Raw genomic sequence first — 16912 nt, 5'->3', positions numbered from 1 at the left:
ACCGTTACACAGACCCAAACACACCCACACACACACACACACACACGCGCGCGCACACACACTGTGCTGCAGTGGGATACGCGGTGATGACGTCAGCCAGTGGCGCATGAAGATGGGGTACGGGAGGAAGACGGGAGCGAGACCTCAAGACGCGAAACACCATGAAACGGTAAACATCGGGTCCAATGATGACGCGTTGACATGTTCCTCATCATCTTCATCATATCGGCTGTTGTTGATGTGGAACATAAAAATGTGGCTCTCCGTCAACAGCGGACGAAAAATGGCTGCGTATGTTTGTGTGTGTGTGTGTGTGTGTGTGGTGAAAGTAATAACGTTTAGTAGCGTTGCATGTGTGTATCTTCAGGTTTATATAAGTTAAAATATGACGACCGTCAGCTCGGATATGACACTGCAATTTGTGGAAGCAAATAGATGTTCACGTTGCTTCTGTTGATACTGACGCAGAAACATATTGATGCGTAAAGACGATCATTCATTTAAGGACAATATTTGATTTGTGCCATAACGTTTGCATGACATGATTCCAATCGGCAGTTTCTGTGTCTCTTCCGGTCAGATATGATGTCAGATGGTCTCCAGCAGGGTGTTGGTGCACAGCCTGATCAGACAGCATGGGGCTAAAGATCAGCAAGGTAAGGAGAGACCAAACAACAGGAGGGTGTGGCTCAGCCCTGCTGCCCTCCAGCACCAGTATCACCAGTAGCCTTACTGGGAAAGCACCAGCACTACTGGAGGAAGTACTCGCATCCTTTACTAAGTTAAAGTCTGAATATCAGACTGAGAAACACAGCGCTCCTGCAATGAAAATGCTATTTAATTAAGTATTTGTCATCAGGAATAATGTGTTTCTATTACATATAATTCCATTGCAGTATTAGTATGCGTGTCTGAATGTGTAAACTGCATTTTACCGTTGTGGTTAGTTGAGGTGGAGTTTTTAACATCTACAAGGATCGATCGGCTTCTCAATTGGTCGTCTGTATAAAGTCAGAGAGTAGAGACAGAAATGCAACGGGACAATTGTGTGTTTCATCTGACCAGCAGTCCAAGCCCTAAAGCGATTAAGAGGGCTGTAATTTAAAATGAAAGGCGACACGATGGCGCAGACGTTAGCTCCGTTGCATCCGCAGGAAGAGAGGCTAAGTGGTGGATGCATGGATAATGGAAGACAAGGAAATGCTGAAAGGAAGTAGCTGTGGTTGACATTCCTGCACGAAAAGCTGTAAATACTATACAAAGTATATCATGCTGGGTAGTTAAATGTACAAAACGCATCATATTTTATGAGCTGTTCATGGGTTTTGCATGTGTAAAATCTAAATGTAAAGTAACTACTGCTATTATATCTGGTTGTGAAGTAAAAAGTGCAATCGCTGACCCCTTAAAGAGGCACAGATGTGTTCATGTGGAGCTTCTGTTGTTGCACTCGCAGGGACAGCAGAGCCACAGGCTGGTGATCTTCGCAGCCATCTTCGTCCTCATGACACTCCTCATCCTGTACGGCTCCAACAATGTCAACGAGGCTGCGTACGCTCCCTTCCACGTGGCGGCTAACTACGCCATCAAGGCCACGGATCTGAAGAAGTGGCCCTGGAAAGACGGCTACGTGCCGTTTCATGGGAACAAGGTACTGTGGAAACATACGTTCAGACGTCGCTGTGAGCGAGACATGTGCTGCTGTCGCTCCAGACCCGTTTGAAGACGAGTTTACGTGCAATTTATTGGCTCTTATGAATATCTTAGAAGGGAAAAGTTGCTGTTGCACTGACTAAATGTGTTCAGCTGCAGTACAGGAGTAAAAGCATTAGAGGCTGTATCTTGTGTAAGATATTATCAGAGGATTGTTTCAAGTGAAGGAGAATCTTTAGGAGATGAGTCACTCAAAAGCGATCCGAGTGAAACACGCCGGTGCAGCGTCGTCAGGAGATTCCTCTCCAACTGAGCCCGATAACAAGCTCCTGTTCAACTGGTCTGCACCACATCGTGGTACGACGGTCCCTCCAGTTCATGAGGGGATATTTCAGTAGATCAGGAGAAACTCATCCTCAGGGGACCATGAATATCTGCACACGATGTCATGGCGTCCAATAGTTGAGGAGACATGTGATTAAAACAAACACCGGGGATAGTTAGCAATGCGTCAGCTGCGTGGTACGACTGAAGTCCCAATGATTCATCCTCTGGGGATCATGAATATTGGGTAGTAGACGTACCAAAGTGCTGGAACAACAGAGCAGCAATGCCAGCGACCGCTTGGGTGGCTGAAAGATGACTGATTGTCAGTGATGCTAAACCTTCACACGCTGAAACAAACACACCCTCAGAGGAGGTGAACTCCTCCGCGCTCACAGCGTCCGTGTCTTCCCGTTGCAGAGCATGAACCTCCGCTGTCGAAACTGTGCGCTGGTGACGAGCTCCAGCCACGTGCTGGGCAGCCGAGCGGGAGAAGAGATCGACCGCACGGAGTGTGTGATCCGGATGAACGACGCGCCCACGCTGGGGTACGAGGCCGACGTGGGGAACCAGACCTCCCTGCGGGTCGTCGCCCACTCCAGCGTGTTCAGGGTGATCCGCAGGCCCGCCGAGTTCCTGCAGAGGCCCGACAGCAACCCCGTGCTCATCTTCTGGGGACCCCCGAGCAAGATCGGGAAGGAGGCCAAAGGCACGTTGTACCGGCTGATCCAGAGAGTCAGCATGACCTACAGCAACATGTCCTGTTTCAGCATCACCGCCAACAAGATGCACAGGTTCGACAGCCTGTTCCACCGCGAGACCGGACGGGACCGGTGAGTGTCCACGCGGCGAGGGGAATCTTCTCGTGTCGGGTGAAAGTCTTTCTTTTGTCCTCCAATGTGTTTCGTGTGGTTTCTCCTCCGCTCAGACAAAAGTCTCACTCGTGGTTGAGCACAGGCTGGTTCACCATGGTCATCGCCATCGAGATATGCGACAACATCAAAGTGTATGGGATGGTTCCACCATACCACTGCGGGTGAGTATGAGGAAGGCACTTTTAGAGATTAACCGGCTGCGAGTGGGATTATTAAACCCTCTTGTTTTTATCTAGGAAACCCAAAGCTGGATCCAAGAAGATGCCCTACCACTACTACAAGCCCAGGGGTCCGGATGAATGTGTGACCTACTTACAGAACGAGGGCAGCCGCAGGGGGAACCACCACCGCTTCATCACAGAGAAACAAGTGTTTTCGCGCTGGGCGAAGCAGTACAACATCACCTTCACGCATCCCAAATGGTTTTAGACTTCAGCGGAAGACGAGAGAGAAGATCTGTGAGCGCCGGCGGATCCTTCAAAGAGACGCGCCACGAAGAACTGCTGTTTCAGCCACGAGGAGGAAACTAAACTGTTATCAGACCGGTCGACTGAGGAGAAGAGTGCAGGATCTCCAGGTGGAGAGGAACCACCACGCCGTGTGTAGTCCACATGGTTTTCGTAAATAGGAAAGTAAAATAATTTAAAGAAGAATTTTTACAGGTTTATAGTATTTTTGTTAATATGTATTGAAAAGGCGTTGTTTCCCATGTGCAGGGGGAATTATATCAGCAGACACTCTCATTAGATGTGACTTAGTGGCCTGCAACACACTTCATGAGCTGGAGAAGAGATCAGCGGACCACTAATTCAGTCTGTGTGTGTGTAACACAGCTGGGGACAATAACCGTTCCTTACAGATGCCAAAACCATTCTGTTGTCTTAGCTTAAATATACACATATTTATATATACTTTTTTGATTTGTAAACATTACAGAAAGTCTTTAAAATCGGCAAAAAGAGGATTTTAAGTTGGAAAAATCTGCTTTCGTTCGTGCACACAACTGCCATGTGACTCTGCTCGGTGCTCCGGACGCCGCCTGTTGATTCAGTGACAAACAACTTGTGTGCTTCAGTTATTGTCTGTAACAATTAGACACGTTCACATTGTTGAAATTATGTGACACACAGATTTCAGTTGTTAGAACCTCAGTTTCTAAACAAGGTGTTGATTTTTATTTATTTTTTAAACTATGATCTGAGACTTTTGTAAACCTGTGGCGTTCCAGTGCATGCAGCTTCATTTGAAAGAGCCCCCAGAATGCATCACGGTCATGTTACGTATCAGTATGTCGCTCTTAGGACTGCACGATTCAATTAAAAGTGAAATTGACTCAACTTTTAAAACCCAACTTAAAGTACAGAAGGGTGCAATTTCTTAAAGTGTGTTATTCATCCGTGAACGTGTTGTCGCAATATGTATCGTCAGATGAGGCCGCTGGCACTGATTGTTGTGTTAACTTCTGTGAAAACATTGTTCAATAATGAATGGGAAGGAAACACACAAAACACATTTACTGTGTTGCTACTTCACCTTAAAGCGCTAAATGTATTGAGACATGAGCCTGAAAACACATTACTGAGTATCTACAACTCAAAGTGTGGCCGCTTAACTATGCAAATATATAATATTTATAATAATCTGTCTACCTGATCTATAATCAATGAGGGCGGACAAGTATTAACAAAACTAACCAACAATACTGTAAACTGCAGCTTGAATGTCTTCACCTCTCTAGAACAGTTTGAAATGTACCATTACCTTCATGAAAGTGACTGACTGCATAAGTTCATGTACTAAAACCATCGCACTCATAAGCCACAACACTGCAGACCTCATGGAAAGCTGGCATCAGACTGAAGGAGAATGAAATGCTCGTGCACAGAGAGGCAGATGCATGCAGCATGCTGGGAGGCGACTGCATCACACTCCCAAAGCTGTAAAGATCCACTTGTTCACGCGGGCATGTGTTCGACCTCCTCTCTCAGAAACATGAAGGAAAATGAGTGTTTATTGATGAAATGTTCAGTGCCGTTTGTTCCTTGTTGTGTCGCGCTCGATGCCGTTTCTCACCAGACGTTCTGTGCCGTTTATTGAAAAACATGCTTTGAAAAATACAATACGAGTCAGTGGAAGCCTGTGGAGAGTATTTGTATTTAAATATGTACAATGTGTGAAGCCATTTCCAAACAGACTCTAAGAATACACAACACAAAGCAGGGATGTTTGTACTGAACGCTGTTTGAACAGGAAGCAATGCTACAAATGATCTAAATGAACAACTTCATGAATACGAGATGATAAAACCAATTAATTTATTTGATCACTAATTACTTAACGAACCATTGGAAACATGTGTAAAAGCAGCTGTGATCTTCTGTCGAAGCCCCGCCATGGAAACCAAGATGGCCTCCTGTTGAACAAGGGGGGGGGGGAGGGGTTAAATTAAAACACAGGTGAACAAAACAGGCAAGATAAATCCAAACTGCTTGCAGAATGTAAAGCATTTAGCAGATCTAACCAACCTCTGTACGGATGGTCCTGCTGCCCTGGTTGGGGCACGTGTTGAGGTAGAAGTCAAATAAAACACTGGGGTCGGTCACCTCCAGGTTCTGGTCCGTATCTACACTGGCCTCCAAGCCCTGAAGACCCCCAAACACGACCAGAAGATGCCTGAAAGGTAGAGTTAAAATGATTAAATGCCATAACTTCAGTTTTCACTTCGCGGTGCTTTGAGTTACGTTTAGCTGGAACTATGCTGACTGTGTTTCCCTTCTTTCTTTAGCATGTTAGAGTGCTAACATTAGCACTAAACACAAAGTCAAGAAATCAATACAGGAAGCAGACATTTTCCTGTTTCCGTCAAAGTTTTGTAATCACTTTCAATGGAGAGAACCTTTGGTACATCGGAGGTTGATGTCATTACTTTTGAAAGCTTTCGATTGGAAACCAAAACACTGGACACATTACATTTAATCTAATGACGGCACTAGAGGAACAGTCAGGAGATCAAAGTCATTGCTTTTCATCCTGCAGGTGAACATGAACGTTTGTACCGATTTCATGGCAATCGCTCCAACAGCTGTCAGCCTCACGAGGGCGCTAGAGGGAACGTAAGGCCGGCCGCTAAAGTCAGTCAGCCTCTCTGGACCACAAATGTATTTAAAATGGGATCCATGAATCCGTCTGATGTCGACGTGATGTTCCAGACCAAAAGGCAGACCGAGTGAAGCGTCGGTGACTGATGCAAACCGTCCCCATCTGACGGGCTCTGGACATACCTGAATGGCGGCAGCGTCGTTTGGTCCACGCTGCTGCCTTTCTCCGACGTGCCGACCGTCAGGTCGTATCCTCCTGCATGTGGACTCTCGCTGAAAACTGCACCTGCGTCAACAAACACACAGCAATGAGGACGACGCCGTCGCGGCCAAGCCGAGCCTCGTTCTGGACTCTTGCACCATCTTTTTGAGGGGGGGGAGGGTTTGTGTGGAAGGAAACATGCAAGTGAACCTACTGAGACAGGATGCCAGGCGCACGCTGTAACCCCAGTAAACGCCTCCTTCGGTCCGGGGCAGGTGAGGCGCCACCACGGCGCCTTTACACAGTTTGCTCTCTGAGGACGAGGCGCAGAGACACGGACACTCAGAATCTTGAGCGCAAAGACGACTTTTAACTAGACATAGATATATATTTTTAAATGTGAAAGGTACGTTACCTTTCTTTTGTGTATTATTCAGTTTCACTGTGACTCGGAGTCCAGACTGCAGCTGTTTGTCAATCCGAACGTCCTTTGGGAGCAGACAGATCAAGTTAAGACGACGTAGAACAACAACAGGCAAGCATTTGAATTATGTGGGTATTTTTTGGCGAATGGCAAAAAAAACAATAATCATTGATTCCAGCTTTTGGTTTAGTAGGATAGCAAACTGAATAGATGAGCTATTTGGACTGTTTGTTGGATGAAAACACATTTGAAGGCATCTCCTTGGATTCTGTGAAATTGTAATGGATTAAATTGTTAGTTAAAATCTGTTCACCTTTCTCATTCCACAGTTGACCAATGAGCCTTTTCCTGGTTTGCTCGGCCTGTCGAGGACGATTCCTTCCCGATAATCTGATTCGTCGTCGATCCTCATGTGGTGAGGACTGTCTAAAGGGTTGAGCAACCCTGGTAGAAGAAGAAGGAAGATCAGTAACTTATGTCTTCTTTTGACGTTTTCTGGTGTGAAGCTTAGATTTATGGAAGTTAGTCTGCTCTTTTATGACTTGTGAGGAATTTGTTACAGGTGTGTTTTCATATATTGAAGCTGCCGGGTGATGATGAAAATTGCATTGTTTTTGTCCTGTTGACTTTCTGTTACATAAATCCCCAGGAAATTACTTCAACAGCAGTACCAAGATGAGTGAATACATATATAGATAGATAGAATTGCATTTTTAAGTGAACATAAGCAATTTAATTTGTATGAAATACAAATGAATGGCTTTGAAAACCACAGCTGTAAATGACTGCATGAAAAAGAAGTTTGCATTGTTACCTGCATACTGTAAGTCTTGATGTTTTGGGAAAAACCACTTGCGCAGATACCTGGTGGAGAAGAAACGCTGCAATCAAAATCTCCTAAAATGGGCCGACAGCGGCGATGTGATCACAGTACAGTCACACTCACTGGGGACATTCAAGGTACTGAAGTATTCTGGCGAGCTGAATACAAGCGTGACCTTTCTTCCCAACACCTTTAAACTCTCCTTCAACGCTCCTGTGGGACAAAGAACACATCTTTTAGATTTTCTTCCAGCGGTTTAGGGTGCGTTTTCCTCATAAATCGCATCTTAAAAAACCGTCAACGTACGCGACGTCTTCCCCATATTCATCAAACACGACGATCTCGTCGACGCAGAACACGACGCAGGCTCGGGCGATCTGTCCGGCCAGGTACGTACGAAGCTCGGTGGACTGAGCGTTATCCAGGACGGAACCGGGCAGCGCCACGCTCACAGTGTAAGCCCGACCTGAGAGAAACAGACAGATCACACGCCACTGCACTCCAGGCACAGATATTGTGACAATCCACGACGTGATGATACGTTACCTTTATGGTTTGGGCTCGGATCTCGTCTTGGGTTCTCTGCGGACTCTTGGCGTTTCTGCTTATCCAACTGTTTGATCAACTTGGACTCTTTCATTTGCTTCTTCGCCTCTTTTACTGTCGTGGAGGACGAAATCAATGACATTGGGAAGCAGATGAGAGGCAGGCAGACAGACGTTAGAAGTGAATGGTTTATGGCAGTGGTTCTGATCCTTTTTACAGGATCACGTGGGATGAGATTATAAATCTCTTTGAGGAAAATAAAACTCCTACTCTGGCATATTAAGCCCAACTTTGACACCTGGGGAGCGCAGTGATGAATACAACCAGAAACTAGCCGAAGAAGTGTACATGATCATAAACCTAACACACATTATTGCTAAATTAAAGTGCTAAAACATCATATGAAATGTATATATATATTACTGAAATGTAATGTTACATTTATACTCTTGAACAAAGACACTTTACAACACATTTAGCGTGTTAAAACGTAATAAAAGAGCGTGCTGTGTCTAACCGAACGGATTTAGCTATCTTCTAAATGTAGCTAACGTTAGCCGTTTACTCACTTCCTGTTTTCCTTTTCTTCCAGTCCACCCGCTCCGCGGCCTGATGACGTCAACAAACACATTACAGGTAAACAACAACAGTTCAACGTGATGGTGAGGTAAGACAACAGTGTTACAGTACCTGAGAAGGCATCATCTTGGGTCTTTTCGCTGCAACATCGGTAGACATGTTTACACGCACCGACACGTGAGATTTATTTACTTCCGGGTCGCAATTCGCTTTTCAAAATAAAAGTCTGACGCTACCTTGGTTTGCACTGGCAGATCAATGTCGATGGTTTTATTGATTGAACTGCTGGGAAGTCATATACAAATACTAATACTACTACTACTAATAATAATAATATACTACTACTACTACTACTACTACTACTACTACTACTACTACAACTACTACTAATATACTACTACTAATAATAATAATACTAATAATATACTAATAATACTGTAAGTATTCTAAGATGCGTAGGTATTGACCTTTAGTTAGTTTATACTTTTCTCCTTATTTACTTTGGTTAAGATCTCAGAATAAAAGTGTCAAATAATGGAAAAATACATTTTCATGAGCAGGTGATAATAATACTAATATTGATAATACTAATATTATTATTAATAATAGTACTAAACTATATATATTAATTTGATTTTCACGACATCTTCTCAAACTAAAATGAATGCTAAAACATCCAGGACAAAGTTTTCTGCTCCTCATATGTACACCAGAAGTCTGCTCGGTTCACATTCCTTTATGTAAGAAAAACACTGTGCCAATAAGGCTCAGGGACAGAGAGAGGTAATAATACTGAAGATGTGGATTTATTGAAAGCTTTATTAAACATTTAAGATACAAGACAAAAGAGGAGTGATACGTGACTTTGCTTTAGTGTCTTTGACCAAATGTTTTCAAGATGTCCTCGGCTGCATCCAGAGTGGAATCCTCCTTTTAGACAAAAGAAGAAGTGAGTTTGAGTGACTGAAGGACGTATGTGAATAACTAGAAGATGTGAATCAAATTAATTTTGTTGACCTTGATGAAACAGAATCTGATATATTTGTCAAAGTCCTTTCTGTGCTCTGGGCTGTAGAACGCAGAGACAGGGATGGTTGCTAAACCCTGCAGAAATAACACAAATATATACATATATAATTATACAAACGTTATGGTAATGTTTAAATACTCATTTGAAATCAAATTAAATCCAGTTTTTATGATTTTTGAATTGTTTACCTTTTCTTTAATTAGCCATTTAACAAATCTGAAGTCACTGGGTTCATCCTCAGAGCTCGTGGAGTCACTGAAGTCCACCGCTGTCAAGTTATAATAATCAACATACACAAATAAACAACAACACATGTTTAATTGGCGCGACAACATTGGATCTGTTCTGCAGTGAACAGCCTTGAACTCACTGACGGACGAGACGTCTGCGATCAGGAAGTAGCCTCCCTCCGGCATGACGGGCTGCAGGCCCACGCTGTGCAGACAGGACGCCAGCTTCTCTCTCTTCTGGTGCAACATGGCCGGCAGCTGCTGGAAGTAGCTCTCTGGAGTCCCAAACAGCTCGTATTCCCTCTCGAATGCACGAGCCACTGCCTCCTGTGGAGGAAATAGTTATATGCAGAAACAGATACGACAATTATGATGTGCACAATTATAAAGAATAACAAAAAAAACAACCCCTGCTTATTTATAGACAGATAATATACAGTATTCTGTATCGCGTCCATGCACGCTGTTTAAAATGTTCAAACACAGATTGAAATAGACATCAATATCATATTGGCTGATGAGCTTATTCGATAAATATGAGTGACAACACATCTCAGCACAGGATTGCCAAACAGGATTTGGGGAAACAGCAGGGAGATGATTTGCTGATGAATCTTTAGAACTGAAAAAAAGTCATATTATCTCTAACTATCAATGTGTTTACCTGAGCAGCGGTTGCACAATCAAAAACAGACATCTGGTGCATTGTTTTCAGGCGTTTGATGATTTGCTCGGCGCTTATAGCCCAGCCAACCTGGAACAAATGTCATAAAATAAACCCACACAGCATTATAACAAGTTGTGCTGAAGCAAATCATGTGACCTCCTGCGTTACCTTCCAGCCGGTAGCACTGAAGGTCTTCCCTGCGCTGCCGATGGTGACGGTCCGCTCCCACATGCCAGGGAGGCTGGCTGTGGACACGTTAACACGTTAACACGTTAACACGGTGAATAACATGCAGCTTCACGCTTCCTGTGCATTCGGTGGACCTCGGGCTGGAGCTCACCTATCTTCACGTGCTTGTTTCCATCATAAGTCAGCCACTCGTACACCTCATCGCTGACGCACAGCACGTCATGTTTGATGCACAGATCGGCGATCATTTGGAGCTCCTCTGTCTTGTAAACCTGTCATGGATTGTAAATGTGTGACGGGCGTTTACGTCCAGGAGCTTTCGCTGTGCCGGCTCCACAAAGAGACACTACCTGGTGGAGGTCTCACCTTGCCCAGGGGGTTGTTGGGAGTGTTGATGACGATGGCTTTTGTGCGTGGAGTGATTTTACTGGCCAGCTCCTCTGCAGAAAGAACCCAGTCTCCACTGGACAGGACGGCTCCTCCTTTAACGCTCTTGAGTTCAACAAGAGAACATATAATACTAACAGGTCGATGTGTACTTTTAAACAATTGACAAAGGCTGGCAAAAGATGCTTTTTAACTCACCGGCCTCAGAGGAACATACACTGGCGTTCCTCCGGCCATCTTCACCATCGGCTGGTAGCAGTCAAAGAACGGCTCAACAATTATGACCTGAAAGACAAGATAACGTTCTGATCATATGAATCATGTTAAATGGTTATAGGTTAAATAAATACATGTAGTACATGACTTTGACTTGGGTTGCTTGTCATACCTCGTCCCCTTCATCAACCAGAGCCTGAAATGTGCAGAAGAGAGCCTGATAAGCTCCAACTGTGACCAGCACGCCTTCAATAGGATCGATCTCATGTCCCACCAGCCTGCCGAAGAACTTAGCCAAGATGTTTACAAGAGGAGGATGACCCTGAGGGGAGAAGGCACACTTACAAAGAAACACCGGATACAGGAATTACTGAAGGGGAACAAGAGGTTTCTCTTCGTGCTCCTCTGACGTTCACAGCAAGATAAACATGTCACAGGTGTGTGTTCCCACTTACAAAAGCTCGGGTGTACTGGTGCATTTGGTGTCCTCCGCTCACAGCTTTACAAAAAGCATCTTGGACAAATTTGGGAGGGGAGAAGTCAGGAAACCCCTGCCCAAGATTCACTGCTTTGTAGTCTGCTGCCAGTTGTGTGAACTCCAGCCTGTTGGTATAAATCTGCTTGTCAAGAACTGAAATGACTTCCCTGAAATTATCTGAAAAGATGAAGAGCATAAGAAAAGCTCAACCACAAACAAGTGTTTAAAAGAAGCATGTCAGTAACGTCTCCGGTCATTTCATCAAATCTAAATAATGACGAATGAACACAAACAAAAAGTGAATACATCCTCCTGATTATGACCTGCAAGAGGCAAGAGAGTTGTTTTGTGTCTCTTATAAACATGAAACATGGCCAACTATCAATTACACAATAAAATCTCAATTTAGGGCACCAATATATGTTTTAACAAACACACAAACACTGTGTGAGTTCCTCTGGGAGAGGAACTGTGTTTTCTTTCTGAATGATCGGGTTTATTCTGCAGGGAGCAGGTTGCTGACGGGCTGATAAACGCTCACACAGCTCAGGTGTCAAAGGTCCACCTGAGTCACTATCGCTCACCACACATTCTTGTCCACACTGCGAGCACGAAGACGTCCCGACATGATCGCCTGAAAAGAAATTAACGCACAGTTTAAGTTTGCCAAAAGCCACAATTATGCATCCACGTGTTCTTCAGCGCTGCAGATGTCTCCTCACCTGTTGATGCTTTCTGATTGAACGCTGACAAACCTCAGGGAACCTTCCTGCAGCGTGGAGTCGCCACGACCTTTGAACCTTTTGCACCTTTTTATAACAGTACTGATGTTTCTCTCCAAAAACTCCTTCTTGAGCAAAATGGAGTCCTGACATCTAAAAAGCACACAAACACGGTACTAATCTACTTTTACTCCAACAGAAGCCGATTCATATTTCTCAGTATGCTAACTCCATTATTAACACCGACGAGTCACACTCTCTGAGCTGTCGGCTGCCAACTCACATCATGAACTATGTTTCAGGAAAGACATATTGCCGATAACTCTCCCGTCCAGCTCGCTCGGTTCAGTGAGATGAAATCCATTTATTGTGATTAAAACATGAAGACAGTTGCTGCAAAGCTTTCCAGTCTCAGAATGATCCTGAAAGAGACTCTTACTGACCGCCAATCTGAATGGATGGCAGGTTCATGCTGTTTCTGTTGCATGCGGTTCATTTGCACAGCTCCACATTGTAAAACACACTTCACAAGACGAGAAACACTGAAGCAGTGCAGATTCATTCAAAGTTTTATTACAATTTCCTACTTGAAGTTATTGCACTGGAAAATTCAAAAAGGGTTGTTGTTTTTTTTAAACCTGAGTAGTGAGTCAAAGTGTATTAATATATGAAGAACAAGTCTTTAGGTACACAACTGTGACATTAAGACACACAGACACACAGTTTATGGCTCTTTTCAACTGAGGAGGGAACTAAGACGGCTTAAAAGAGCCAGGTGAAGTCTGGATGGACGGCTGAGGCTTCACGTGGCGGCAGGTTTCACTGCGTCTGACTCCACGTCCTCAAGATGTCCTCTGCTGCCTGCAGGGTGGAGTCCTCCTGCCACACAAACACAGGAAGTGAGTCGAAGAGCGAGACCGCAGCAGGACGAGGTCACAATCGTGTCAGTTCTGCACGTTGAAGTCACCTTGATGAAACAGAACCGGATGTACTTGTCAAACTCCTTGCTGTGATCGGGGCTGTAGAACGCCGACACGGGGATCGTTGCTAGACCCTGGAGGAAAATTAATATTTTATGACAAAAGAAAAATGCACAAATCACCTTGTAGGTCACTTTGTGTTCCTGTAACAACTGCAACACGTGTGCTCCTGCTGCAATAGGAATGTGAATCAAATCTAATGAAGTATTAATCAAATGATTAATATCTACCTTCTCCTTCGTGAGCCACTTGACGAATTGGAAGTCGCGTCGTTGGTCCTCGGTGCTGTCGGCGTTCATGTCTACCTCTGTCAAAAACAAACATGGATTAGACAACGCAAATAAAAGAATGGACTGTGAAATTCTGACGGTTGTTTCAAAAGAAGCGGAGATGGCTTAAGATGTTTGTTCTTCACTCACTGACGGACGAGATGTCTGCGATCAGGAAGTAGCCTCCCTCCGGCATGACGGGCTGCAGGCCCACGCTCCGCAGACAGGACGCCAGCTTCTCTCTCTTCTGGTGCAACATGGCCGGCAGCTGCTGGAAGTAGCTCTCTGGAGTCCCAAACAGCTCGTATTCCCTCTCGAATGCACGAGCCACTGCTTCCTGTTGAAGGCGGGAGTGGAGGAAAAGAGCAAAATGGGAAATAAGATATGTTTCAGAGGATGATGCTGAGGTGAGAATTGTTCAGTGGATTTGACGAAGTGACAGAAAAACTGTCCTGGACTATCTTAATCCTTTAAATGTAACTGTCAAGATCATATCACTTATTCTGATTCATCTTTTAAAAACCTAATTTCTTCCTCAAAGTGTCCGTTAGGAAATTCATTTGTTTTCAGATCGTTGGGCAGCTTCGTTGCTATTGGGGATAAACAAATACGATAAAAGTGGACGAACCTGAGGGCCGGTCTGAGGGTTTTATGTCTACAGATGAGTCTCCAGCGAGGTTACCTGAGCCGCAGTAGCACAGTGGTACACACAGTTCTGATGGATGACTTTCAGGTGTTGAATGTTCCGCTCGGAGCCGATGACCCAGCCGACCTGATCAGAGAGAAAGGCGATCACAACAACGCGGCGTGCAAAAGAAAACCTGCAATACTGCGACAGTTTGTGCGTTACCTTCCAGCCGGTAGCACTGAAGGTCTTCCCTGCGCTGCCGATGGTGACGGTCCGCTCCCACATGCCAGGGAGGCTGGCTGTGGACACGTTAACACGTTAACACGGTGAATAACATGCAGCTTCACGCTTCCTGTGCATTCGGTGGACCTCGGGCTGGAGCTCACCTATCTTCACGTGCTTGTTTCCATCATAAGTCAGCCACTCGTACACCTCATCGCTGACGCACAGCACGTCATGTTTGATGCACAGATCGGCGATCATTTGGAGCTCCTCTGTCTTGTAAACCTGTCATGGATTGTAAATGTGTGACGGGCGTTTACGTCCAGGAGCTTTCGCTGTGCCGGCTCCACAAAGAGACACTACCTGGTGGAGGTCTCACCTTGCCCAGGGGGTTGTTGGGAGTGTTGATGACGATGGCTTTTGTGCGTGGAGTGATTTTACTGGCCAGTTCCTCTGCAGAAAGAACCCAGTCTCCACTGGACAGGACGGCTCCTCCTTTAACGCTCTTGAGTTCAACAAGAGAACATAATGGTTGAGTCATACTTCTTGTAAGACGCTCTGCCATTCATCTTGTAAAAATGGTTCACCGCTCACCGGCCTCAGAGGAACATACACTGGCGTTCCTCCGGCCATCTGCACCATCGGCTGGTAGCAGTCAAAGAACGGCTCAACAATTATGACCTGAAAGACAATGTTTGGTTATTTTTCAAACGACATTGGCACACAATTGGACACCTGAAACCACAATATGTTGTATTTAAACATTCATTAAATGTTTTACATATTACCACTGAAGTTAAAGACACTGTAACACACAATGTTCCAACCTACGAGTATGTGCACGTTTGAAGCCTTTGCTGTTTTTTGTTAATTATTGCTCGTCATACCTCGTCCCCTTCATCAACCAGAGCCTGAAATGTGCAGAAGAGAGCCTGATAAGCTCCAACTGTGACCAGCACGCCTTCAATAGGATCGATCTCATGTCCCACCAGCCTGCCGAAGAACTTAGCCAAGATGTTTACAAGAGGAGGATGACCCTGAGGGGAGAAGGCACACTTACAAAGAAACACTTCATCAGCAAGATAAACACGTCACAGGTGTGTGTTCCCACTTACAAAAGCTCGGGTGTACTGGTGCATTTGGTGTCCTCCGCTCACAGCTTTACAAAAAGCATCTTGGACAAATTTGGGAGGGGAGAAGTCAGGAAACCCCTGCCCAAGATTCACTGCTTTGTAGTCTGCTGCCAGTTGTGTGAACTCCAGCCTGTTGGAGCAAAACGGATCAGATCAAACAGTTTTATGAGCTCACATCGTGTCCTGAGGTGATTCATTACCTGCCTTTGGAGCTACCTGTACCGCCTGCAACCAGCTCATCAAATACAAACATTGAACAATTACAGAAAAGTATGATTAATGCTTTATAATTAATTATTTTTGTAAAAATGAAAGTTGCACGCTTGAGATTAGGGTTTGGTTAGTTTGATTTTTCAATATTTGTGCAAAATGTTAAAATGATGGATTCACCCAAATTACAAAACTAAATAAATTTGTAATAATTATGTAGTTTCAAGACATGTCTATCTAGATGTGGAGATATTTTTGTCTTCATTTCATCTCTGATTTCTGCAATCGCTCGAATGAGAAAATACTCTTTTTTGTTTTTATATCTAAATGTTGAACAATATTTGATAAAGAGCATATGATTCTGTTGCAAAGCGTCACACAAACACCATTGCCTTTCAATGTCATATTAAAATTATATAAAATCTGCCAACAAAATTTACATTTTGTCAGTGAAAACCAGATAAATGATCCCAGTTTTCAGTTTACCTTGATAATGTTTAACACTCAGACATAATGTTTGTCATTTTCTCCCGTTTGTGGTGATCCTGCATTGAAGGATACATGTTTTATCATTTAAAAACTATATTTAAATGACAGTCCCACGAGCAGACAGTTACAATCTGAGCAGATATTTGCAACATCAAAAGCAAAAGTAAAACCTGTGCATGCATACATGTACGTATTACTCTTGGGTCAAAATATTATTACTTACCACACATTTTTAGAGCAATTGACAGCTCTGCGTGCTTGAATTTGTCGTGACATAATTGTCTGAAATAAAAGCGCATGTGTAAACACAGAATATGTGGACATTCACTCCAGCTGCAGCTGTCAATCACGTTTCTGTATGAACTTCTCAGATTAGCGGTTATTTCCTTTATCCATCAAATATCTGATGCACTAGAAATGTCTCCAAAAGTGTTGTTTTTCTTCGTGGATATTTATTTTGAGGTAAAGTAGCTCACAACCAGCTAGAGTTCCCGTACTGAGGACTTCCCCCTTCGAGCCGCTAGTTATATTTTCATGT

General features: G+C 44.2%; 2 protein-coding genes across 2 annotated transcripts; one reads left to right on the top strand and one right to left on the bottom strand.

Annotated features, from left to right (window-relative positions):
- On the top strand, positions 1-4055 carry st6galnac6 (ST6 (alpha-N-acetyl-neuraminyl-2,3-beta-galactosyl-1,3)-N-acetylgalactosaminide alpha-2,6-sialyltransferase 6). Its single transcript, XM_068574650.1, has 6 exons — positions 1-169; positions 581-656; positions 1457-1651; positions 2398-2810; positions 2906-3013; positions 3089-4055. The coding sequence occupies exons 2-6, from the start codon at positions 636-638 to the stop codon at positions 3279-3281; spliced, it is 930 nt and encodes a 309-aa protein (XP_068430751.1). The 5' UTR covers positions 1-169; positions 581-635; the 3' UTR covers positions 3282-4055.
- Positions 4056-4943: 888 nt separating this feature from the next.
- spout1 (SPOUT domain containing methyltransferase 1) lies at positions 4944-16903 on the bottom strand. The gene is made up of 33 exons (XM_068574237.1): positions 16598-16903; positions 15658-15805; positions 15430-15579; positions 15137-15223; positions 14922-15047; positions 14707-14827; positions 14543-14619; positions 14375-14464; positions 13843-14029; positions 13654-13730; positions 13411-13497; positions 13267-13322; positions 12444-12596; positions 12306-12355; positions 11699-11898; positions 11416-11565; positions 11226-11312; positions 11007-11132; positions 10792-10912; positions 10620-10696; positions 9925-10111; positions 8636-8715; positions 8515-8554; positions 7946-8059; positions 7706-7865; positions 7523-7612; positions 7391-7440; positions 6890-7020; positions 6568-6640; positions 6367-6465; positions 6134-6236; positions 5378-5525; positions 4944-5265 (listed from the first exon to the last, which is right to left on the bottom strand). Exons 1-33 carry the CDS (start codon positions 16696-16698, stop codon positions 5179-5181), a joined length of 3633 nt encoding a protein of 1210 aa, XP_068430338.1. The 5' UTR covers positions 16699-16903; the 3' UTR covers positions 4944-5178.
- Positions 16904-16912: the final 9 nt, after the last annotated feature.

The sequence above is a fragment of the Clinocottus analis genome, unplaced genomic scaffold (assembly GCF_023055335.1).
Source record: "Clinocottus analis isolate CAN_PGR_092001 unplaced genomic scaffold, fCliAna1.0.p SCAF_13, whole genome shotgun sequence".
In the NCBI taxonomy this organism is placed as follows: domain Eukaryota; kingdom Metazoa; phylum Chordata; class Actinopteri; order Perciformes; family Cottidae; genus Clinocottus; species Clinocottus analis.
Note: the sequence above shows the minus strand (reverse complement) of the source record. Positions and strands in the feature narration are given on the sequence as shown.

Excerpts from the sequence above, each read along its gene's own strand:
- st6galnac6 (XM_068574650.1), top strand. The coding sequence starts at position 636 with ATGGGGCTAAAGATCAGCAAG. Across the intron at positions 657-1,456 it reads TGGGGCTAAAGATCAGCAAG|GGACAGCAGAGCCACAGGCT; the intron begins GTAAGGAGAGAC and ends TTGCACTCGCAG. Across the intron at positions 1,652-2,397 it reads TGCCGTTTCATGGGAACAAG|AGCATGAACCTCCGCTGTCG; the intron begins GTACTGTGGAAA and ends TTCCCGTTGCAG.
- spout1 (XM_068574237.1), bottom strand. The coding sequence starts at position 16,698 with ATGTCCACATATTCTGTGTTTACACATGCGCTTTTATTTCAGACAATT. Across the intron at positions 10,697-10,791 it reads AAACAAGCACGTGAAGATAG|CCAGCCTCCCTGGCATGTGG; the intron begins GTGAGCTCCAGC and ends ACGTGTCCACAG. Across the intron at positions 5,266-5,377 it reads GCAGGACCATCCGTACAGAG|GAGGCCATCTTGGTTTCCAT; the intron begins GTTGGTTAGATC and ends CTTGTTCAACAG.